At 45.1% G+C, this 26,570-nt stretch overlaps 1 protein-coding gene across 1 annotated transcript in view; it reads right to left on the bottom strand.

Annotated features, from left to right (window-relative positions):
• The window catches only part of LOC147693261 (pepsin A-like), a 70,361-nt gene that overhangs the window by 32,458 nt on the left and 11,333 nt on the right, over positions 1–26,570 (bottom strand). The window contains exons 2-5 of the mRNA XM_086933656.1: positions 25,768–25,924; positions 24,809–24,926; positions 15,168–15,286; positions 508–704 (exon numbers count right to left, since the gene is read on the bottom strand). Of these exons, the coding sequence (XP_086789782.1) occupies positions 508–704; positions 15,168–15,286; positions 24,809–24,926; positions 25,768–25,924 (591 nt within the window). The remainder of the gene's footprint in view (positions 1–507; positions 705–15,167; positions 15,287–24,808; positions 24,927–25,767; positions 25,925–26,570) is intronic.

Raw genomic sequence — 26,570 nt, 5'->3', positions numbered from 1 at the left:
GACACAATGGACTTTTGGCTTTCCTGTTTCTGTTAAAAGAACAAGTGTGATGGTAAATTATAATGTATTTATATAGCATTATTTGCAGGAAGTGATTTCAAAGGTTATGCAAAAGTATTGTGTGAATGATTCTTAAGAGAACTAATACTGCCATAGAATAATATTTCCTCTTAAATCACGATTGCGCAGACAAACACTTATTCTAACCTTTAATTATGATTTATGCTTACTTCCAGAATTTTCAATACGTCTTTCAAAAATGTATTTGTACTCAATTTACTTTTCTTATATTAAAATTGTTTGTTATTGAAAGAAATGAACTTGATGTTATCATTGAGTGGACTTCTTGCTAATGAATCTTAAAAGAGCAATCCGCATTAAACAACATTTAAAATATTTACATCCCCATGCCTCATTTTTTAAAATACTTATACATATAGTCACAGGTTTCTCAGCATATATTCACTCCTAAAATGTTCTGTTGTGCTTTGTAGCAAGAGCTCTTACTCGCTCAAGTAGACAGAGAAGAGGTCTTCCGACAGTAGACCCTGGTTCCACATGTTGTCAAAGACGGGGGTGGCATCATCGTGAGCATCACTAGGGTATGCCATACCCATGATACCATCATATGGCCTATGTGCAAAGTGCTGGGCTTCAGTGGTGCAAAGACCAAATGCCTGATTTGTGACCACAAGGTCTCCAACCTGCAGCAGAAGGACATAGACATCAACAGTCAGCAATATGAGACAAGGTTGAAGCAGTCGGGCATTGATTAATATCTCTTTAATAAATTCATTGTTAAAAACAAGTTATATTACTGTCTCAACACTACAGTCAACACTGAGGGGAGAGCAAATTGTACCATGATACAAAGGAGAAAACACTTCTGTGCTATGATGTAGTGTCTGGCCATACCTTTTTCTCTACCCAGACTATTTTTCATGACATCCTCTACCAATTATCACACATTCCAAATGTTCCTTTTTGTAAAAACTGCATTCCAGCCCATAGATTACACTTTATCCATCCCGAGCCAGAGATTATGGCTCAAGCCAGAGAGTACGGCCCTAGCTGGAGAGTCCGGCACTGTGCAGAGAGTACGGTCCGGGGCAGAGATTCTGGCCCGACTGCAGACGTAAGGTTAGGAGTCGTAAGTTATTTCTGTGAATACCAAAAATAGTAAGTGCCTCCTGTGAATACCAGAAGTAGTATGTTTAGGATTTTGTTTCAGATTAGTTATGTGAATCGGCCCCTAAGACTCTGCAGGCAATGAAGGGATTAGAACACCAATTCTTAATTTTATAGTTGGATAGATGATCCCTCAAATTAATATCCCTGTTCCATCATATTCCACTCACTGTTGTGGGTCAGCTGTTCTTTCAGTTTTCTTTAAAACTTTGCCTGTGCTCATTTATGCACAAATGACAAGAATTAGGTCTAAGTTGAACTTGTTATCATGTCTCTTACTATTCGTCTCCTATGTGGTTAGTGAGTTGGCTAAAATGATTTGTGATTGGTAAATGTAAATGGTGTTCTGGCAGATAGTCTTGAGTTATCCACACAAGTGTCTATGTTTACAACAATTGATAAACTTTTCTCAATTTTATTAGAAGGGATACAAGACATTTTCCTTCCAGAAAAGGATATCGCTAGAATTTGTCAAACTAGTCACAGAGTGTGCCTGAGTAAGGGGTATTACTTACAGAATAACATACATATAGACTCTTTGAGGGTTAAAGGGAGAATTCCCTTAAAACAAAGCCATCTTGAGATACCTCCTCCCTTCACGCTCAAGCACCACCAGCCATGCCTGATACCAAAAGCTCTACATACATTTGCATGGGGCTAAACTTGCTCGTCTACAACTGCAGGGAATTCTAGTAAACCAAAAGTGTGACCAATGATACCCCATAACAGGGAATTCAAATAAATTGCCTGAGGATACTCAAGCAGGGTAACCACCTTGTTTGTGATATCAAGGTGACCCTACCTTGGCCAGAGAACAAAGAATTCAATTTTCTCTGAAATTATATATTTCTTTGTAACATCTATGTATAGCTCTACATTCTCTTACATGTTCTATTCATTTTACTTGCTCAATGTTAACTCTCAGAAGGTTTTATGTGAAACCAATTCTGCTCGAAGGGAGGACATGTGTAATACAAACGTTCCTCATCCAGCCAGATTCTTCAGCGAAGGACAGAATAGCAGTCATGGGTTCAAGGATTATATCATGGTGGATTTAATCAGAGACATATTGAGCACAATTACGGCTGACGAAATGTTAGCCCCCCACGCACTACTACCCTAAATCTAAATTCAGGCATTGTTTTGAATTTGCTCTAAAAATGGCTTTAAAGTAAAATCAACATGTGGGGAACCTCTGTCTCATTAGTAGACTTAGGAGGCAGTTCGATAAATGGACAGCAGGCACATATATGTATACTCTCTTTCCTTTTCCCATGGGATAAATTACACAACGGTGTGGTGAATGCAGGGACAACATGATTCAAATGCTGTGTTTGCGCGGAAAGCCAAAGGCTGCATCTAATGCTTTTGATAGGATTTGAACCACAAGGTCCTCTTATGATTTTGCCCAAAGGCTGCTGGCTTTCCTAGGATGGGTCTATATTTGGTGAGTCTATCACAGTCCTAATAAATGATGATTACGATTTTGGAAGATGAGTTAAAGTTCCTGTTGATGAGGGTGCAGTTATGGGAGCTTAGATGATGGCTAGGGTTCTTACCCAACTTAGGTATCTGGTTGGGTATGGCTTTAAAGAAAAAGGCCACTTCTTTCTTCCCCAACAAGATGTAGTTCCGTGTTTGTGGATTGTTTGTCAAGAGGTCATGTAAGGGATGAACACAGGCAGTTGATTTTTGTTAGCTTTAGGGCCTACTCTTGTTTTTTAATACTCCCTTATGTCATGAGTATCAAGATAACAATATTTGGGCTGTAGAACAGGGGTCAGATTAGTTTAATAGGACTAAATGTTAAATAATTTAGCTTTTATGTATCTTTTATACATTTCAGTGTTTTTTCTATCAGGACCTTGCTTCAAGGTAACATGTTTGTTTATTGGAGGAGGAGCAACAGTGCTGCAGAAGAGTATACCATAGCTCTTGTATGTTACACCAATAAGTTTGACTTAACATTAGAATTTGATGGTCTGTACATCGGTATGAAGTGACTGTGTTTTAAGGTTAAAAAACCACTTACTAGACCACATCTACTGTGACAGAATTTTATGACAAGTGGAGCTGGCATTCATGATCCACTTTTAGCTCTGCTGCAACTGTGCGGCACAAAAAGGTTGGGTTATCTACAGAATATCTGGCATTTGATCTAGTGGGCTTCTGTAGCTAGATTGTGGTAAAGCATTTTCATCCAGGATATGTCACGTGGAGTTTGGTGTGTTTGAACAAGATCTTGATACTTGTGACATCCTTCAGGACAACCCCTTCCATCTCTCTGCATTGTGAGTAAGCATGGGCAAATTTTGCGAATCTGGCGTTCGCGAATTTTGCGAATTTGCGAACTCGCAATCCGCAAAGTCCGCGAATTCTCGCGAATTTACGTTTTTTTTTTTAGTGTTCGCAAGGATTTTTGCCAGTTCGCAAGGGTTTTGTACCAGTTCGCAATTGCGAACTTACATGTCGGCTCGCAACGGTCGCGATTATGTTGTTTCTACGTCTGGTTCATCATCACAGGTTCCCAGCACCCTCTGTTTCACCCCTGCCACCCTCTGTTTCACCCATGCCACCCTCTGGTACATCAATACCACCCTCTGGTTCATCATCACTGTAGATTATGGGGAGAAAAAGCAAGCACACCTGCCCTGCTTCAACTGACATGAATTAATTTGGGGTTGATTTATTAATGTGTCACTGTTTTAAAATTCCAGTCTGGCACCTGCTTCCTTATCTGTAATTTGCTTTCTGTTGCAGTGCAATTTTTTTTCCAGGACCTTTGTGGCCTACTTGTAGCTATTCTATGAGCCTGCTGTGAAGGTCAGAGCAGGGTCATACAATTGTTGCAACTAGCAACTGAACTGGTAATTTGCGGATTTTTTTTTTTTGTGTTCGCAAGGATTTCTGCCAGTTCGCGAGGGTTTTGTACCAGTTCACAATTGCGAACTTACATGTCGGCTCGCAACGGTCGCGATTATGTTGTTTCTACGTCTGGTTCATCATCACAGGTTCCCAGCACCCTCTGTTTCACCCCTGCCACCCTCTGTTTCACCCATGCCACCCTCTGGTACATCAATGCCACCCTCTGGTTCATCATCACTGTAGATTATGGGGGGGGAAAGCAAGCACACCTGCCCTGCTTCAACTGACATGAATTAATTTGGGGTTGATTTATTAATGTGTCACTGTTTTAAAATTCCAGTCTGGCACCTGCTTCCGTATCTGTAATTTGCTTTCTGTTGCAGTGCAATTTTTTTTTCCAGGACCTTTGTGGCCTACTTGTGTAGGAAGGTACCTCCTGACTATGGTTGCCCCCAACTTTTTGCCCTGTGTTTTAGCTGGTTTTGGACATAGTCGACCTGGGACCCTGCCAATCAGGACCCCAGGCCTACTGCTCTCTCTTTAAAATGGATTCCATGTACCCTAGGTACATTTCCAATTGGTACTGGGCCACCCTATCAGACCCTGTAACTCAGGGCATGGGTGTACCCAGGGCTGCCAGGGGCTGCAGCATGTATTATGCCACCCCTGGCTGGCCTCCTAAATTTGACACAACTGGCTGCATGACAGCTGGGGCAAAGTCGTGTAATCACCCTTTGCTGTAGGTGTAGTATACCTATACTTAACCCTAAAATGGACACACAGATTCCTATCAGTCACTCCTATGGCAGGCCTTGACAATCCTGAAGGCAGAGTGCTTGGAATCGTGTGAGATGGTGCTCTGGCATGAGCTGAGCCTGTCTGCAGCTTGCGGAACCAAGTCCTAATAGCTGTTCCATGATATCGCATACCATATACTCTTAAGTGCATTATAATCCTCGCGGTTAAATGCTAACTTTGGTATTGCTTTATCAAAACATGTCGAGTAAGGTGTCATACGAATTGGAATACTAACCCCTCGCCAATTCTGGCGACGGGGTTAGCATTCCACCCTTCTAGAGGGACACGACATGTATGTAACTGTGAACCCCGGTTAAAGTTAACTGAAGCCTCAGCTCCACAAAATGGATGCTGCCACCACAGACACGAGTCTGACCTCCTGCTGCTGGGAGTCCTTCCAGCGAGGGAGGCCTGGACAAAGGGTTTCCTGTCCGGGGCGGTGCTAGCACCGTCCCAGACATGGTTTTGTGTATCCTGGGTAGGCAGGGCTTTTCAGGAAGGTGACTGCTGAGTGGCACCCCGGTGCTCACTACGCATAGGCCAGTCAGAACCAGTTCCAGGGGCACACCAGCCACTGGCCTGGGGAAGTCCGGCAGGGGAGAGGGGTGTAACCACCCCCCTCCTGGTCCCACCCATAGGCAGGACCTAGTCACCGGGTCAGCCCCCTTTTTTAGTATAAAGATGGGAGCGGGCCCCCTGTTCAAATTAGATCATCTTTGGAATCAAGACACGACTTTCTTCGAAAGGACTTCAAGATTTCTTCTTCAAGATTCTCCCTTGTGGCTAAGGAGTAGTCACCCTGCATCAAGCGGGCACCATCCAAAGAACACTGCGGTCTGCTGCAAGTCCTTCATCACGAATCCGACGACCCAGCTCGACGAGACCCGGCTTCCCTGGCACCTCTGACCTCTACTCACCTCTACAGCAAAGCTGAGAACCGTGAGTGCGACGAGACCTCGAGGGACCGACGATCGCCAAGACTGCACGACATCTTTACAACAAGCCCACCGTGTCCTCCACGGGTGAGTGCTTTGGGGTCCGAGAAGCCCCAACCCTGCGCAGCTCCAGCATCCAAGATCAGCCTCCCTGCATCTCCACGATCTGCGTGGGGCCCTTCTGCTGTTTGCTGTGCACCGCGTTGTTTGGCTACTAGCCGGCTGGCTTGTGGCCTTCTGAACGACGCCCGACGACATCACTGCTGCTGGTCTGGTTGCTCCAGACTGGCCCTTGCTTCCTTCTTCAAGAGAGGCACCCCGGACCCTCCTGGTCCACTCCAGACGCCATTTTAGGTCCACCGCGTGGGCTTGAATTTGCCAAGGCTTTGTTGCCCAATCCTGGGTCCAGCGACGCCGACAGCTTCTATCTTCGTGGGACAGCTCGCTCCTCCATCCTGGTCGCCGACAACGCCTCCTGGTCCGTGAGATCTCCGAGCACAGCGTCACCCACTCACCTTGTCGAGGTGGCTACCATCCGGTGCCCTCCTGGTGCCCACTGACTACTGGCTAGTAGTCTCGAACTTGGTCCCCTCTGCTTTCAGGTGTCATCTTCCATCGATCCAGGCTTGGATCCACCGAACTTTCTTCACTGGTCGCCTGCCAGCAACTTCTTTCTTCCAGGCTCCTGGTCCGGCAACGAGGATTCCCGACGTCTTTTGAGTCCTATGCAGCTGCAGCCCCTGGGCTAGGTAACTTCGGCATTTCGGTGCCCCAGCATAGCCTCACCATCCAAGGGTCAGAATCTACTTTCGTTTTCCTCCTACCAGGTCGGGTTCGCCCGAGAACACTAACTTTGCAATTCCTAGCTACCATAGACTTTGTCCCGCATCTCGCGTGAGAGTGCACACACTGCACCCGAGTCCCCTGGGTCTCCTAGAAGTAATCTAACGATTCTATAGTCAAGATCTAGCGATTCCAAAGCCTATTAGTACTGTACTTACCTGCTAGTAATTTCGCATTCCACTTTTCAAGTATATGGTTTTCCGTGCCCCTCGGGCATTTGTATATACTGTGCTAACTTAAGTATTTTTGTAAGAGTTTTGGTTTGTGCTTAGTACCCTGTCCTCATAAAGAGTACATGGCTGTTGTGATTCTTAATAAATAACTGTTTATTTTCATAACACTTGTGTGGTGTCCTTTCACTTGGTGTTCAAGGGGTATATGTGTGGTAAACAGCTGGCTTAACACGCCCTCTCGAGTCTTTAGCCTTAGACTGCTCGTATCCACGCTACTAGGATAGCTGGTCTATAAGGTTGACTTACAACCAATCATCAATAAGGGTTGCTGGACTGATACATAGTGTTCACTAGAATAGTGAGCACTGCATATCAGGCCACCTTCTCACATTGGTGGGCAGCGGTTGGGATTTGAGCTTGCTGTTGTTTTACCACACGTATCCTAAGAATATCTTGTTGAAAGATCACATAAGTACTGTTAGGTACATATAACTAAAGCTTAGAATACTCTGAGTTCTACTGAACCAGCTGTTGTAGCTCCTCAAGGCTTTGCACACCTTGGCTGCAACTCTTAGCAAGGGATCAGTAGGTAACACATAGTGTAGGTAGGTGCATCACTTACACCACACTAGAAACAGTATGTCGGACAAAGGAGGAAACTCTGAGTCTCCCCTTGTGTCAGTTGACCCTCCACAGGTCATCCCTTCAAAATATGCTGCTCTTAGCTTCCATGAGATGAGACAAGTGTGTACTCTCAGGAAACTAAAACAGGGGTCTAACCCCACCACTTCCTTTCTGATTGGTCTCTTAGAGGCTTATGATGCCAGTAGGGCTGGTAACCCAGACCCTTCTAATCCAGAAGGAAGTTTGCCCTCCTTACAGGGACCCTTTGATAGCCAGGAACATCCCCTCCAGGAAGCAGATGATGCTGAGGATGAGGATGATGACCAGTTGTCAGGGGATGAGGCAGATAAGGGACAGGTAGAAGTCAATAGACTAACCAGGTCCAACTTAAGCAGACATGAGCTTGGTTCTAGGGGACTCCTGGGCCCACTCTCAGGTCAGCTTAACATTGGGAATGGACGAGTTAGGTCTCTATCAAGAGGCTCTAACAGATCCTTTCGAACCAATGGCTCTCTCAACTCTTCTCACAGAGGGATGTCTTCCCCTAAGAGGAGAGTGTATGAAGCTGAAGAAAGGGCAATCAAACTGAGGATTGAAAGGGAAGAACTTGCCCTGGCCAAAGAGAGACTTGCCCTTGCTAGAGAGCAAGAATTATGTGGGCTACAGCCCACTGGTGGCAGCAATAAACCTAGCAATAGGGAAAGGAGTTTTGATACAAAGCACCTGAATAAGATAGTGCCCCCCTTTAAAGAAGGGGATGACATCCACAAATGGATTACTGCTTTGGAGAGAGCCTGCACTGTGCAGGGTGTTCCCCAAAGTAAGTGGGCAGCTATCTTGTGGCTCTCCTTTGATGGTAAAGGTAGAGATAAGCTCCTCACCACAAGGGTGGAGGATGCTAACAATTACCAAATCTTGAAGAATACACTGGTTGATGGGTTTGGTTTAACCACTGAACAATACAGGATGCTGTTCAGGGACACCCAGAAAACTCAGTCTCAAGATTGGACTGACTTTGTTGATTGTGCCACTAAGGCTTTTGAAGGCTGGCTACTGGGTAGTAAGGTTACTGATTTTAAAGGATTGTATAATCTAATTATGAGGGAGCAAATCTTAAATAATTGTCAGTACCAGTTATTACATCAACACCTGGTAGACTCTGATCTGACCTCTCCACAGGAATTGGGTAAGAGGGCAGACAAATGGGTCAGAACCAGGGTTAGGCCTAAAAACCAGGGTGGTGACCAGAAAAGGGAATCAACCAAGCCTCAAGAGAAGGGTGGAGATAAATCCACAGAGAAGACTTCCCAAGGGCCCCAAAACTCCAACAAGGGTGGTGGGTCCCAGAACACTCCTTCAGAGCAAAAGAAACCTTATTGTCATACCTGTAAACAGGTGGGCCATTACAAAAGTGATGCCAGTTGCCCTAAAAATGGCAATAAGGGAAATATACCCCCAGGTAATACTCCTAAACCTCCTGTTACCACTAGTGGTAATCCCCCAGGTGGTGGGAGTGCCCCCAAGAATGTGGTGGGCATTACTTTGGGCCAACAGGAGGACTATGGCCTAGCCAGGTTCCCTGACCACACTCTTGTCTGTGAGACTGGCATGGGGTTTGCCAACTTCACTACTGGACCCCACATTTTGGGAAAGTATAGACAAGAAGTTTTAGTGAATGGTCAGAAAGTTGAGGCATTCAGAGACACAGGGGCCAGCCTCATCATGGTGAGTGACCATCTGGTCCCCTCTGCTCAACTGACCCCTGGTTTTACTTATCAGGTGACAGACATTCATGGAGTGAAGAGAAGGCATCCCATGGCATTAGTCAAGCTCAGTTGGGGTAATGTCACAGGGCCCATGAGAGTGGCAGTGACAGATAACCTACCTGTAGATTGCTTACTGGGGAATGACCTGGGACTCTCAGCATGGGCTGAGGTGGAGCAAGAAACTCACTCCAGAATGATAGGCCTATCCAGACAGGTTAGTGGGGCAGTAATAGCTACAGCCCCAGTCCAAGCACCATTCCTCCCTGAAAAGGTTGGAAGGGCAGTGGTAGCCACTGCCCAGGCCCAGACAGACTTTCCAGATCAGGATAGGAGGGCTGTGACAGTCACAGCCCAAACACAGACTGAGTGCCCTCCTGAAAAGGTTGGCAAGGTTGAAATGGTCTCAGCCTCTACTCAAACAGATAGTGAGGTTGTGAAGCCTGAAACAATGGATCACTCCACTCAAACAGAGAGCATTGAGGAGGAAGAAGAGTCTTCCCCCTCCCAGACACTAGGTGAGAGCCAGCCTCCTCAGGGAACTGACTCTATCCCTGTTGAAGGAACTGCCCCAGAGGTAGTCAGGCCTAGCCTGGCAGAGCCCCTGATGGCAGTGGACCCTTCCCAGGTGGGACCCAGTCTGGAGCAGGTAACCTGCACCTCTCTACCCTGCCTCAGTCAGCCCAGGGCTGAAGAGGTCAGGGAGGCCAGTGGTGGACCCCAAAGGGCCCCCTGTCCAAAAGAACCCCTTAATCAGCAGATTAGGATCACTGAAGCTGGTAAACCTAGCCAAGTGAAAATAAAACAGACTCCTGAGGGATCCCCCTTAAAAGTAGTTAGGGAACTCCCACAGCTGGACACTGTTGGGCACAGCCAAACATGGGGCCTAAAAACCCCAGACCTGACCTGTCCCTCCAGTAAGCCAAACAGAGGGACTCAGCCTCCAGCTTTAGGTAGCCAGAGGCTGACCCTGAGAGCTCAGTGCATCTCAGCTAAAGAAAGGAAGGCACACATGATGAATGGTGATTGGAGGAAGTTGAGCCCAAAGGTAGAGGAGCCTCACTTCAGTACTCCACCCCAGCATCAGCCTTCTTCTTTCCCAAGACACACCAGAGACAGAGATTCCCTATGGTGGAGACCCTCCGATACCCTTAGGGTGAGGGGTTGCCTAGTGGACCATGACACAGGGGGAAACCAAGCCAGAGCTGGTCCTTCCTTATATGGCCACTTAGGTAATAGAGACTTACCTGGACAAGGATAGCCTTATCTCCTTTCGTTTGGGGGGGGGGGTTGTGTAGGAAGGTACCTCCTGACTATGGTTGCCCCCAACTTTTTGCCCTGTGTTTTAGCTGGTTTTAGACATAGTCGACCTGGGACCCTGCCAATCAGGACCCCAGGCCTACTGCTCTCTCTTTAAAATGGATTCCATGTACCCTAGGTACATTTCCAATTGGTACTGGGCCACCCTATCAGACCCTGTAACTCAGGGCATGGGTGTACCCAGGGCTGCCAGGGGCTGCAGCATGTATTATGCCACCCCTGGCTGGCCTCCTAAATTTGACACAACTGGCTGCATGACAGCTGGGGCAAAGTCGTGTAATCACCCTTTGCTGTAGGTGTAGTATACCTATACCTAACCCTAAAATGGACACACAGATTCCTATCAGTCACTCCTATGGCAGGCCTTGACAATCCTGAAGGCAGAGTGCTTGGAATCGTGTGAGATGGTGCTCTGGCATGAGCTGAGCCTGTCTGCAGCTTGCGGAACCAAGTCCTAATAGCTGTTCCATGATATTGCATACCATATACTCTTAAGTGCATTATAATCCTCGTGGTTAAATGCTAACTTTGGTATTGCTTTATCAAAACATGTCGAGTAAGGTGTCATACGAATTGGAATACTAACCCCTCGCCAATTCTGGCGACAGGGTTAGCATTCCACCCTTCTAGAGGGACACGACATGTATGTAACTGTGAACCCCGGTTAAAGTTAACTGAAGCCTCAGCTCCACAAAATGGATGCTGCCACCACAGACACAAGTCTGACCTCCTGCTGCTGGGAGTCCTTCCAGCGAGGGAGGCCTGGACAAAGGGTTTCCTGTCCGGGGCGGTGCTAGCACCGTCCCAGACATGGTTTTGTGTATCCTGGGTAGGCAGGGCTTTTCAGGAAGGTGACTGCTGAGTGGCACCCCGGTGCTCACTACGCATAGGCCAGTCAGAACCAGTTCCAGGGGCACACCAGCCCCTGGCCTGGGGAAGTCCGGCAGGGGAGAGGGGTGTAACCACCCCCCTCCTGGTCCCACCCATAGGCAGGACCTAGTCACCGGGTCAGCCCCCTTTTTTAGTATAAAGATGGGAGCGGGCCGCCTGTTCAAATTAGATCATCTTTGGAATCAAGACACGACTTTCTTCGAAAGGACTTCAAGATTTCTTCTTCAAGATTCTCCCTTGTGGCTAAGGAGTAGTCACCCTGCATCAAGCGGGCACCATCCAAAGAACACTGCAGTCTGCTGCAAGTCCTTCATCACGAATCCGACGACCCAGCTCGACGAGACCCGGCTTCCCTGGCACCTCTGACCTCTACTCACCTCTACAGCAAAGCTGAGAACCGTGAGTGCGACGAGACCTCGAGGGACCGACGATCGCCAAGACTGCACAACATCTTTACAACAAGCCCACTGTGTCCTCCACGGGTGAGTGCTTTGGGGTCCGAGAAGCCCCAACCCTGCGCAGCTCCAGCATCCAAGATCAGCCTCCCTGCATCTCCACGATCTGCGTGGGGCCCTTCTGCTGTTTGCTGTGCACCGCGTTGTTTGGCTACTAGCCGGCTGGCTTGTGGCCTTCTGAACGACGCCCGACGACATCACTGCTGCTGGTCTGGTTGCTCCAGACTGGCCCTTGCTTCCTTCTTCAAGAGAGGCACCCCGGACCCTCCTGGTCCACTCCAGACGCCATTTTAGGTCCACCGCGTGGGCTTGAATTTGCCAAGGCTTTGTTGCCCAATCCTGGGTCCAGCGACGCCGACAGCTTCTATCTTCGTGGGACCGCTCGCTCCTCCATCCTGGTTGCCGACAACGCCTCCTGGTCCGTGAGATCTCCGAGCACAGCGTCACCCACTCACCTTGTCGAGGTGGCTACCATCCGGTGCCCTCCTGGTGCCCACTGACTACTGGCTAGTAGTCTCGAACTTGGTCCCCTCTGCTTTCAGGTGTCATCTTCCATCGATCCAGGCTTGGATCCACCGAACTTTCTTCACTGGTCGCCTGCCAGCAACTTCTTTCTTCCAGGCTCCTGGTCCGGCAACGAGGATTCCCGACGTCTTTTGAGTCCTATGCAGCTGCAGCCCCTGGGCTAGGTAACTTCGGCATTTCAGTGCCCCAGCATAGCCTCACCATCCAAGGGTCAGAATCTACTTTCGTTTTCCTCCTACCAGGTCGGGTTCGCCCGAGAACACTAACTTTGCAATTCCTAGCTACCATAGACTTTGTCCCGCATCTCACGTGAGAGTGCACACACTGCACCCGAGTCCCCTGGGTCTCCTAGAAGTAATCTAACGATTCTATAGTCAAGATCTAGCGATTCCAAAGCCTATTAGTACTGTACTTACCTGCTAGTAATTTCGCATTCCACTTTTCAAGTATATGGTTTTCCGTGCCCCTCGGGCATTTGTATATACTGTGCTAACTTAAGTATTTTTGTAAGAGTTTTGGTTTGTGCTTAGTACCCTGTCCTCATAAAGAGTACAGGGCTGTTGTGATTCTTAATAAATAACTGTTTATTTTCATAACACTTGTGTGGTGTCCTTTCACTTGGTGTTCAAGGGGTATATGTGTGGTAAACAGCTGGCTTAACACGCCCTCTCGAGTCTTTAGCCTTAGACTGCTCGTATCCACGCTACTAGGATAGCTGGTCTATAAGGTTGACTTACAACCAATCATCAATAAGGGTTGCTGGACTGATACATAGTGTTCACTAGAATAGTGAGCACTGCATATCAGGCCACCTTCTCACAACTTGTACCTATTCTATGAGCCTGCTGTGAGGGTCAGAGCAGGGTCATACAATTGTTGCAACTAGCAACTGAACTCTGGAGGGGCCCCAGTCAGGAAGCACTACAGGGAATGGTTACTAATGATGAGTTTCAACTTTTGCACCTGCTGAATGCTTTCACTTTTGCAAAACTCGTTTTTCGGCAGAACAGCATTACAGCAACTGTAATGCCCCAAACAAGCTTATTTGTGAAAGTTGATTTCTAATCCAAAAGTGATCGAAAGAAAGTAAAAAGGCCTCAAATCCAAAAAAGTGCAGGCAAATGTCAACCTGAGGAGTTATTCTGATAAAAATCATCATTTTCAGAAGGTCTATGCTGCTTGCTAGTGGATTTCTTGTGCAGAATTGCAATTTTTGTAATTTCGCGAGTGCGAGATTGTTGCTGCCCGCCGCACCTACATGTTCGCAATTGCGAACTTACACCGCACGCCGCTAAATTGTATCACCAAGAAAAAAAAATCCGCTGCGTGCGAATTTGCGGATTTTCGGTAAATTTGTGAGTGTTCGCGGATTGCGAATTTACCGAAAATCCGTGAGCGTAACGAATTTTCCGCCCATGCTTAATTGTGAGACCACAGATAACAGCTTGATCATAACACACCTTTGTTCTGGCAAATAATGTATGTGAATTAATGGAAAACCAAACATTAAGAAACCATATTGGAGGAAACCTAATCATGGAAAACTAATTTTAAGGGAATACCATTTTAAAGAAATACAAGTAAATCAAAAATTAAAGGTAACATTTTGATGGATAGATACATTTAAGAGAAATTCCAACATTACATTAACCCAGGGTGTAGTTTATGAGTAGCGAGAGGAATTTGCATACAGGGATGGGTGATTTTAGGAGTGACTAGGGATTAGTAGGGGTCAAGAATGGGTGAAGTACAGCAGTGGAAAGGGATTGGTGGGGAGCGATTTTTAGGGATCAGGAATGGGTGAAGTTTATGGTAGTGAGGGTTTTTTAGTGGACAGAGTGGTTGGTTTTTCGAGTGGTCAGGTTCTTTTAGGGTACATTGTTGGTGGTTGTGATGGGATTTAAGGGTTCAGGGATGTTTGAGATTAGGAATTAAAAGGGGGTTTCAGTGCACACGAATGGGATTTAGGGATTAAAAATGGGTGTAGTTTGGGTGTGGTGAGGGAGTTTTAGTGTTTGCAGATGAGTGGAGTTTAGGGGTAAAAAGTGCTTTTAGGGTTCAGGGATAGGTTGAGCTTAGAGGTCATGAATGGGTGCAGTTTAGGTGTGTTAGGGCTTTTAAGAGGGCAGGGATTCATGGTGTTTAGAGGTTGAGAAGGGGGTCAGGGATGGATGGTGTTAATGTGTATTTGCTTGTCCTCGAGGTAAGAGCGTAATTTTTTGACAATATAAATCTGAAATAATGTCCCCTGAAGAAAATCACAGAAATATATACCTCTGACAAAAATACTTTTGAGAAGTAAGACCTACAGCCATTTCATGTACACCTTAAACCTAAGCGTGCAAGAGCCAATTTGGGAAGGAAGTCATTCTATGAATTAGTTTTTATGAAATTGCACACACCATTCATGCTGCAGATTTCCATTAAGTAGTTTAGGTGTAATGGATTCTCAGTGATGGTCTTCTATGAAATAGATTTTCTATGAAATAACATACAGCCCTGGGAAATACATGGTGCATTACTGCTTTTAACACCACCCACCAGCAGACCCTTCTCTCAGTAGATATAGCGTCTCAAGCTCCTAATGCAGCCACCATTGTTACTTGAATGAATGAAAGTGTATGTAATTTCACTTAAATATCGCAAAGGGATCTAATTCTGCCACCACTAGTTACACCATTTCAGGAGGGTCAGAGAGGATACTATAACACTATTATACTATACTAGATTACTGTAATACAATACTTAATTATCCTTCTCAGGTCACACTCCTTGGTCTGTTCCTACCTGGATAGTGTCATATCCAATGACCCCAGTCATGCTCCCTTTGCCATAATGAATTGAAAGATTTTCATTGGTGGACTGGAAGCTGGAGGAGCTGGAGGGGTCAAACCTATTGTGGTTTACTGTGGAGACAAGAAAGATTCATTATTCTCAATCACCAGAAAGACCACATGAGTTCATTGTCAAAGCTTCATGAACCCCCCAGTGTGTGCTATGATTATGTGGTCCAATTAAATTTTCAGATTATTAGAACAGACAGAAGTATTTTTAGCTCCTTCAGAAACTCTGCAGAATCAGACACACCATTCGCTCATTTTAGCATTTCCTACTGGGTTTACAAGACAAAGAGTTGATTTGGGGTTTGTGTGGCTTCCATGATCCATGACCTATTCTCGTCCTATCTGTTGACACCCACACAAGCCGCCACTTGTTCCCCCACTGAAAGCTACACCCATGACAGGCAGCCTGCGGAGATCACTATTGACCTTACATTCACTTTTCAAAATCTCAGCAATTGTACTCAGTCTTGACCATTCTGGGGCTAGTGAGATAAATGTCAAATTCCAAAAGTCTTCAGCTTGGCATCCTGCTACCTCTGCCCTTAAAAGTTAGATCAATCATTGATGTTCAGTCATTTTCTGTTATGTCCTAAATGCCCACACAAATGCAAAATACAAATTCAGGCATCATGCACTATTCTCAAAAAAGCGATAATCCTGTGCTTACCCCTTTGAATGCTCATTCCCATGGAATATGAACTATGTGAAGTGTTAAGTGCTAATTGGGCCTTGATTTTATTCTTTGCTTTCTCATAGTTGCAGTAATAATTTTCGTGTTTCTGCTTACAAATAAAGGAACACCAATAGCAGAATGCAGAGAAAAACAAACTTTAGCAAAGTCAAGAGGTCTCGTTTTAATATATATGCATCGCAGGCATACCCACATTTTAGCATGATAAAGCAAGATCTTTTGGTGTTGTTTGTTTAAGTTTTTAGGAACAGTGAAATTACTGAACTTGGTGGAGGTGGTACTAGGCGCGACCAAGATGGCCGCCACCTTCTAGAGCTCCATGAGCCAATGCTGGAACAGGGACCTTACCTGACTCTTTGAGGTTCCGACACTATCGTGATACCCAGATTGGAGCCTCCAAGTGACCTGCACTGCAGGCTGAGGACGTTGAAGGGCGAGACAGCAAACTCCACAGATGTTGGCTAACATGATAGATTCAGATAACCCCACCCTCTCCCCCACCTGTGTGCAGCCAGACACGCAGATTGCTTAGTAGGAGCAGCTGGTGGTAGGGATGGGGAACATCCTTTACAACGCAACTTTTACCACGCAGTGCTGTTACAACGCAGGTTTTACAACGAAAACCATTACAACGCATTACACTGGGGGGTCGCTCTAGGATAAGGAATAAGTTTAATTTACTATCCAACACCTTCCCTAGTGTCCACGGGGACTAGAGTTGGAATAGTAAATTAAACTATTTACTATCCAGACCCAAGTGTAATGCGTTGTAATGGTATGTGTGGTAAAACATCATACATCCGGTAGGGACACACCTGAAGGAATTGAAGCACCTAGACTCATCAGTTCTCCAGTGCACCTGGTGTGCCTCAGAGCATTGTTGATCCCTCAAGACTCTGTAAGGCTACTGGGGCTTGCACAACACCCTTTGAAGCCCATGCGACCACCACACAATATTGCTCTCACCCCCATCCTATACAGGCCTGGACATCCTGATACCTATAGTCGAATTGACAGAGCTGTGTTTAATGACTTGATGGGTGACCAAGACCTGAGCAATATCTGTCAACAGAGTGGGACTCTCCACCTCTTCCTATGGCACCTCCTCCAGCATGGAATATTTCTTTGATGCAAAATGTAACGTGAATACAGTTTTCAAGGAACAGATCGAGTGAGCTTTAGGAAACCTAAAACAATGAGACTAGGAGCTCAATTAAAAGCAAACAGATCACCTGCAGTCCAATGACACCAAAGAGAAGCATATTTGTCCATTGCAGCTGAGGCCAACAGAGACTTTAACACACCCACTCTATAGACTTAGGCAAGGTGTGTGCATCCTATTTCAATGAACTATATAGCACAACAGGCACAGATGCCTCACCATTAGAATATTGTTTTGAATAATCTCAGCATTGGCTGGTCCTCTGAGATGAGGAAAGAGTCCATGTTTGGTGGATGATCTCCAAAGACAGATCACAAGGGCCATATTGGATCTTTCCACTTGTAAGTTGCCTGAGGAAGATGGCTTCCTTGATGAATTATGCGAAGCTTGGAAAACATTTATAGCATTTGTCCTTTACAAAGCCTTCAAGGCAGCAGGAGTCACCAGCTTCCTGGATCCCCAAAAGACCACCCTTGTGCTACTAGCCAAGGAGAGGAAGGATCAGCTCCTCTGTCAGAGTTATAGATCGATCTACCACATTAATACAAACAGGAACATTCAATGGAAGTTCATTCCCTTTGTAATGTATCCCAAGTGAGCTTTGTACCAAGGTTATCATCTAGAAATCATTTATAAACAGTATCACACCTCTTGTGGACATTGAGAAATAGTGTGCTCAAAATCGTGCCTCCTTTTCAAGGTCAAGGCAGAAGGCTGTAGCCAAAGATAGTTCTATGAGGTTGGATACAGCTTTGGCAAAGGACCGCTGAAATGGATTGACTGCTGCAGGGAAGAATGTAATCCGGAGGAGCTGCAAGGCCAATCCTAACTGCGATTCACATCAGGTGTATAAACTAGCAGGCTGGTCCTAGTCACCTCCTGGTTGTGCTGCTGTGACAAAACAGGGTTGTTGGGTTCCTTCTGTGGATGCAGAGGCCGGGCTATTCAGGTAAAAGTGGGCCTGGACTCAGCTTTGCCCCGCATCCTGCCAGCAGAAGGCCCATTCAGTTACACCTAATCGCTCTATTGTGTAACTGTCTGGGAGGTTCTAATTGTTAGCTACCCCCAGTCATGTGACCCAAGAAAGGCTGCAGGCACCAAGGCATAAAGACAGAACAATGTCAATGTTTTAAGTTGCATTTTAAAATTATAATGGAAAATCTGACTTTTTCATTAAAGAGCTTTTATCTTTAAAATTACATAGGTACTAGACATGACATATCAACCTTCTCCTAATTAGGAATGGCAGCTTATTAAATGCAATAAGGAATCCCAAAGTTATCCTATGCGAGAGGTAGGCCTCACAACAGCGAAAAACATATTTCGGAATTATTCAGTAACAGGACATCTAAAAGTTGAACGTACATGTCCAACCCTTCCATTACCCTGCGGGCTACCTAGGGATTACCTTTGAGGTGATTTATATGTTATAAAAGGGGATTTTAGGGCTTGGTTAGTGCGTTTAAATGCCAAGTCAAAATAATAGTGGGTCACTGCTTTCAAGATGTAATTGCTGGCCTGGAACAGGTTTTGGAGGGCGTTTTAAGTGTTTGGCACCATAACGTGTGTGGCACAATAAGTGCTGCAGGTCAACTGGTAGTATTTACTTTACAGGCCCATGTACATGGTATACCACTCTACAAAGAACTAATAAGTAAATAGAATATGGCAATTAGATGTATACCAATCACATCATGTTTAGGTGAGTGCGCACAAGAACATTAGCACTAATTAGCAATGGTACAGTGCGCAGAGTCCTAAGGCCAACAAAGCAAAAATCCGGCAAAAATGGAAGGTTAGTAGCCCCAAAGTTTGGAAGAGGACCACCCTAAGTGGACCTGTTTTACAGCATGAAATCCATGGGCGGATGCACCGCAACGCCCATACTCTACCCATTAAACGCCTTCCAGAGTGAAATCTAATGCAGTGCAGAGCAAGCTGCTGCACTGCGTTACGTTTCTTTACAAAGTCACGCAAGATGGTACAAATCCCCTCTTGCATGGCTTTGTAAATTTCTGCTAGCATTTTGTGTTGTGGCTGCACCACAAAAATGTTGCAACCACGACTCAATATGTTAGTAAATCTAGTCCCATATTGTTAGCAAGACCATGGTTCTACCACTGTGATGTCTGGTGACCACCAGAGAGATCACAAGAGCTATGGTCTCAATAACATAGACCCGCCTATGATCTATGTCTCCTCCAGACTGACGATAGAGTAGAAAGGAGCTTGAGCACCGCAGTCGATTTGTACCTCAGACGGTTCCTTCCAGCACGTACCTGCAACTGTATGCACCTCTCTGGAGGCTGTAAACATCGCAAAATTCCGTACATTCTGTTGTTCTTTTGGGACACAGCCCAGACAGCAGTTTTTCCTTAATATTACAAGGGAGGTAGAAAGCATTCCAGAAGATGTTCTTCTTTTTTTAATAATATTGCCCACATATAAAACAGCATCTGTGACAACTGGTCAGCTGCTCTGCTAAAAATGAAAAACATTGATGAAACGCTCATGCAGAAGGAGGTAGGAATAATTCTTTGCATAGTCAGCTTTTTGGAATCAGTCGCTTGGTCAGTAAAAAAGGGTATATCTGACCAATATTCTCTTTAATTTTTTCCTCTGTGTGCAACAGTGTAAAGTCTCTGTGCGCTGCAGCCAAGGCTATGTGCACCAAGAACCAGACCACGCATGTGGGTGCAGTGACAAATATCAGTGCAAAAAGCACTCCCAACTGTTGCTTGAAAAGTGAAAAGACAGTGCATTTCCACAGATACAGCGGCACATGTTGAGTCTTAAGGCAGGTTTGCAATTTTGATACACGTATCATGACATGAATTGGTTACACAGGCAAGTACACTTTGGCTTTAGAAAATCACAGGGCTCCAACGGTCGCACCATTATAAGATTTTACTAAAGATGCTCAACTGGAGCTCTGTCCATTGGGTGGGGAAATGAGGGGAGCCTATACACAACTGCATACCTTTGCAATACATGCAGTGGGGGCACATGATATGCCCCCCTGTGTGCATAAACCCCACTTCCTGCAGGCATGGACTTGGCAGTCTTGCACTGCAGGAATTTGCTCTGTCGTTCCCATTGCAATGCCTTTTTTATAGGCGCCAGTGACAAAAAAAGTCAAAACCTGGCATGCGGTGCTCACACAGGGTTGGTGGTGCGGGAGCGGGGTGATCCCGCACCACCAAACTCATAATAAGGCCCTAAGTCAGCATGGTAATCATAGTATGCAATTTACCCTGCACAGGGCCACCCTTAGCGCTAGAGGCGCCCTGTGCATAATGTTTGTTGGTGCCCCCCAATGATCCCCTCCGCCACGGATTCCCTCACTATCACCCTTTAACAGTGCCCCTCAAGTCCCATAACCACTCTCTCTGAGATGAATTTAATTCGTTTTATAGCACACCTCATACTAGTGTATGGCGTCAAGGCACTTTACATTTCACACACATTAAACAGAGACAATCAATGATAGGTGTGTAAATCAGTGTATAGGAAATGTTACATAAGACAGAGGACAGGAATTTGTAGGAGTGACGTCATACATACTAGTAGGCAGTACAGTTTAAGAGTGCTGGGTCTGCAGAAGCACAACAGAATTTAAAATGGAACACCAAGGTTGGGGCTTCTCTTTAGTAAGAATTGTGTTGCACCCAAATTAACCCTTTTTGCAACATTAGGATAATGAATGGCTAGGAAAAAATGCATAACGCTATTATCTATACCTTACAGTATGCATTAAGGTCTTTAATGACAGTCAATAGTTTACTGTTCTATATTAGGATTTTACCTCATAAACTGCAAGTAACAAAATTATCTCTGACAAAAGTAGTAACCCTCTAACCTATTTTGATTCTATGCACTTTGTGATATGCATGGTGCATGTTCTTTGCAGCAGGCATATTAACCCTCTGCACTACCTCAAAACTTTCCCTAGAGAAAACTCTGAAAATTATCATGACATAATTATTATTGCATGAAAATTGCTAGAGGCAAGCAACATCGCAGCACGTGCTTTAAAAGCTATAATTTACCTGCAAACATGGCGTCACCACCCGAAGTCAGCACTTGGTACAGTGGCACCAGTCACAATGCCCTAGAGCCGGACATGTCCCCGCAGATGAGGCCTATATCCAAAGTAATGCAGCAAGTCTACCAAGGACATCTTACGGATTTTGGGGGCCCTGGACCAAACCTATTTTGGGGGCCCTATTCAGAACAGGTTTGAATTTATGATTTAATTTCAGCTCTTTCATGCCCCCTTAGGCCAGGTCGCTGACAGTATACAGGTGCAATTGTCAGAATTCTAAATGTGTTTACATCTAATGTTCATGGATAGTGACGGGTGTGTTCAATATTGTAACACATCAGCAGTTCACTAATATTCCTGCGAATAATATCTGTGATACACTCCCATTTCTCATATGTTTGGTCATATTGCGATCTAAAAGAAACATTTTTATGGATGTTGCATGAAAAATAAACATTTCTCTGCAGAATGTCTATATTAGACACACACAAGACACCCACTTTAAAAATAAATTAAGGGATAATGGTATATTTAGTATTTATTCAAGGGCATCACTGCAAGACTATCAGGAGGCTCCTCTGACAGGCTGGGGCCCTGGGCCGGAGCTCACTTTGTCCATGCCTTAAAACGTCTCTGAAGTCTACAAGCATGAAGCGTGCTTTCAGGTGATTCTGAAAGCACATGTCGCGCTCGCAGACTTGCTTCATTTCATTTGGTAATAGGGCGCTGCTGCTGGCCCCATTGTGTGCCTTTGTGAAAGTAATGATGTTAATTGCATTGCATGGCGGGCATTGCGATTAACATGAATACTTTCAAAAAGACACACAATCTGACCCCAGCCGTGCCCTTTTCAGAAAAGAAATGCAGCAGGAGCCTCTTGCTGATGAACTTTGGGTGGTCTCTACTTCTGTCTACTGCCGTAGAAAGTGACAGTTTTTCGCGTCACACGCATTTTAAAAATTGCAGCGCGAACGGTGCTTAGCTCCGTGTAAGCGCACGTCAAATATTACACTGCACGCTCCAGGAGACGTAGGTGTGCCTGTGTGCACCTTACAGGGAACAGTGTGCCTGATCCAATCTCAACTTTGAAAGGAAAATCTTACAAGAGCTGCCAGCCATCCTGAACCACTTCACTGGGGAAAAGACCTAAAATCCCAGAGGCAATCTGACCCAGCACAAGCCAAGGTGAAAGCAAAAAGGAAGTGGAGCAACCCCTTACAGGATTAAGAAGGAATTCTTAGTGAACGGAGACCATTTTGTAGGTAGAAGGAATTCCAATGATAGCGAGGCCACTGGTTGCTCTGGTGACACTGTCACCCCGGATTCCCCTAATGAAAGGGATCCCTTATCCTTCTATGACACATCTGATAGTGATCAATCAACCAGGGTGACCTGCCTCGGATCCCTAGAGACCTAGACAAAACATAGATAGGAAAGCAGGGGATACAAATCCCTCAAACATGCTGGACCCATAGAATATATTCCATTCCTAGTTTTCAAATACAACTCTCTAGACAAAGTCATCAGTCATGTGGCGGGAAGCCTTAGTTATCCATCAGACAAGGAATTCTGCAATTGCATTAAGACAGAATACCCCAGTCCCAGACTTTGGGTGTAAAGTTGTTATGGCTCCTCAAACTGACAATAGATACTCTTTGCTGTGAAGTATGTAAGGGACTATAAGAATGTTAATACAAGGACTCACAGGGTATGGGGCAAATACGACAGCACCTATCCCCTAATTGGGTGATGGTAATTTGTTCGGTTGCCAAGGACCTGATACGCAATACCCCTACGTCTCCTAGGGAACACTCCGCAAAAACAATAATAAACAAACAGTGATCCGGCACTCCACTCAGTGATGCATTTGTTTATAAAAGACACATTTTCAGAAACAAATCAGCAGGTCGTTGTATAACTTCTTTGTTCAGAATTCTTCTTTAAAATGACACAAAGTAGCCAACGCGTTTCGTCCTTACGGACTTCTTCAGGGCAAAAATATTCTTGTTGCGTCCCTTTTCGATCTTTAAGTGGATTTTTTCAAACGAAAAAAGGAGTAGAAAATCTGATGTATCAATCACTTCCAAACACTCCCTCAGTAGGAGTGATGTAATAACAAATCCTGAGAGCTATAGTGGTGAGCTCAATGTTATCATCCATCAGTGCTAAAGGTATGGTATTTATACCTATCATAACTTGTAAAGCGACACCATTTCGGTCCTAGGCTGTGCAGTAAGTGTATGGTGTGTGGGCATACTGAGTGTATGCCTACCTGTAAGGAGTGCAGTACGTGAAGGATGTAGAGCTGTGAAGTGCATGCATGTTAAGAGGATGTAGTGGTGTATGTGCACCTGCGAGGAGTGAAGGATGCAGTGTTGTGGAGAACATGCATAGACAATATATGTCCTGGGTGTATGTGAGCTGGCGAGTGGCACAGAAGAGAAAGGCTAAAGTGCTCTGCAATGTACTCAGAGTGAATGTCTGTGCTGAGCATATGTTGTTGTATGAGCTTTATTTCAATAGTTTGTGTCATAAAAGCTATAAAAAGCACTAATTATAGTAAAATAAGAAGTATAAAAATAGTCAATTCATGCAGCAGCTTCTTACAATAACATACAACAAATTGTTCATCATGATTCACAGCTACAGCAAAGGAGCGGTATACCATTCAGCAAATAGGTGGTAAAAGACAATTGGCACAACACAAAAATAATAATACGTACTTAAAACAGTGTGGAAGGGAAGGAAAAGCATCATGGTATTTTCACACTACTGGCTACCTTTGATTGGACCTAATGCACGATGCCCAGCAGATCTTTCATTTGCTTTTTCAACCCTCTCAGGACAGAGATGCAGAGTAAATATGTACAATAAAGTGCATGTGCGTAGCATTTGTGTGAGACATGAGTTACCATCCTATGAGCCATTGGTCAACTATGCATGAAGGTCGTCCTGCTAGATACTGTGACGTTCCTATCCGAGTGCACCTGTACCTGAGGAAGCACAATGCATGAAGTTAACAGTGTTGGACAGGGTGTGTGCTGTGTACATGCACTGAGAGTAAGGGTATCTGTATTGGCACATTACGTGGAGCACCCTGGGTTTTGTTTTGGGGATACATGTCTGTATGGAGAGGACATGAGGAGATAGAGGGATGCCCCGGACAAGATTTGTGTACTGCTGCATGCCAGTGGGCTGGGTAGGACACAATGGGGAGGGGAGAAATAGGCTTCCCCAGTACACGTGAACGAGTGCTCTTCGATTCAGTGAGATATCACAAGGAAAGGGCCTTGACACAGGTGAGGAAGCTGATAAGGGAATTTTAATGAGTAGAGCTGGGAGCCCGGGATTAAACATTTGATGCACATATCACTGCAGCTGACATCCAGGTGTGAACTCTAGTCACTCCCATGGCCTGTGTTTTGGGTCACTCAGCTTCGGAGACTCTCCTACTGCGACAGACGGCGTTTCAAGAGAAGAGGGAGATATGTATAGCTTGCACAAACTGTCATGATTGGCCAGGGAGCTTATGGATGGTCATTCTACACATTGATGGAAATGTTGAGGAGTGACTGGCGCTGGAGCGCTGGTGAACCTCAGAGCTGGTCTGGTTACCGGTGAATCTGCCGCTGATAAAATACATGAATACTGCTATTAGTGCATTTTTTGCCCTAAAGAGATACTCACAGCAAGCCGGGCTTGAGCAATACACAGATGGGACCCAGAGATTGGCTGATCCGGTGTCAAAGATCACTTTGAAGTCTTGGGGCGGAGTCCCAATGGAGATGGTGCCGTAATATGTGGTCTGTTAGGGAAGAAGATCATTTCAAAGGTAATTCCTAATATAAACCATTTGGACACTTTAGCTACTTTGTAATACATTGTGAAGCATTTATGATAGATACAACATGCAAGGTCTGGAACAGTGAGTAGAGGTGGTGTTTTCCACCAGTGCTCACTTTCCAGATTTTCCAATAGTTAGAAGAGCAACAGTATAACATCAGGGGGCATATCAGCAAGGACTTTATCTCTGCTTTTTTTACTTTAAAAGCCAGAAAAGCAGAGATAAAAACCATCACCCTATCAGCAAGAGGGTGCTAACATGCATATCCGCATGTTAGCACCCTTTTTCATTACGCCTACCTTTGCATCTCCAATGAGATGCAAAGTGGGTGTTCCTGACATGTCAGAACATCCATTACGCGGCTTCGCGCTGCCAGCAAGAATGCCCTAGCATTTTAGCAGACGTTAGTTTTTGGAGAAAACTGCTGTTTTCTCTAAAAAATAATGTCTGCTAAAATCCTGACTTAGCCACCCCTAACATAGCGGGTGGATTCTGCTGATACGACTACAGGGTTTTTTCAATTTAGATTCTCATCAAGTGGGGGTTATGTTAGTCTGCTTTAGTCAGACTACAAATTTTCTTGGGAAAAATAGGGTGCTCAAATTAAAGTGTTTTAAAGAGTGTGTTGTCTGGACTTTTTTTGTCCTAAGGGCTGTGGTGCAGTCTGATGTTCCATTGAAGAAATGTAAAGATTCCGTAAGAGGGCAGTCATCTTTGCAGCACTTTCCCTGAGGGTTAGAGACCCTCTCCTGGTGCATGCGGTAATCCCAAAAAGGACAAAACACAGGAGTTTTTCACTTACGTCAAAATAGTTGATCATGGGCTCATAGAGTGCGTCAGCATCCAAGACAGGCAAATATTTGTTAGCTCGGTCTATGTTGTGCGACTTCAGAAATTCCTTCAGAGTTCCATCTTCTCTCATCTGTTCCCTCATAGATTTTCCTTTCTTTAGGGGAATCCTATAAAAGAAAGTGATAGAATCGAGTTTATTCATACTGGAGAGAGGAAAAACTGTAATCTAGCTCTGTGTGAGTTTGTTCTTTGTGGTTTACTTCATTCAGACGGGGGGAACGGTCTCCTAAAAAACACAGGGGGATATATAAAAGGAAGTGGCGGAGCGCCGCGTCAGTCTCCTTGGCTTAACGCTGTACCAAATTTACAAGAATGTGGTTCAGCCTTGTGTTCCCCCAGCGATGGCGTCAAGTTTAGCACCTTAGCACCAACGCAAGCACCCTTGCACCAGAGTGCAAGGGTGTCTGCGTGCAGGGGAGAATTGTTGATGTGTAGGACGGTGTCCCTTCCTGCACATAAAAAATCCTAAAATGCCATTCTGTCACTTTCATGTGAGCTGCTTCATGCAGCACACATAAAAGTGAAAAAATTAAATTTTTTAAAAGGTTTGTTTATGTATAGGAAGGGACACCTTCCTGTACGTAAACATACAATTGCATTTTGCTTTTTCCATGTGTGCTGCACCAGGCAGTACACATGGAGAAAGCAAATACAAGGAGAATATTTATTTGTCCTTGTTTTGTCAGCTTAAGACTAGGATTTACCTGGTCTTATTTTTAGTGCTGCCTCCTATGTACGACACTCTTGTACATA

The sequence above is a fragment of the Lissotriton vulgaris genome, chromosome 8 (assembly GCF_964263255.1).
Source record: "Lissotriton vulgaris chromosome 8, aLisVul1.2, whole genome shotgun sequence".
NCBI lineage: Eukaryota > Metazoa > Chordata > Amphibia > Caudata > Salamandridae > Lissotriton > Lissotriton vulgaris.
Note: the sequence above shows the minus strand (reverse complement) of the source record. Positions and strands in the feature narration are given on the sequence as shown.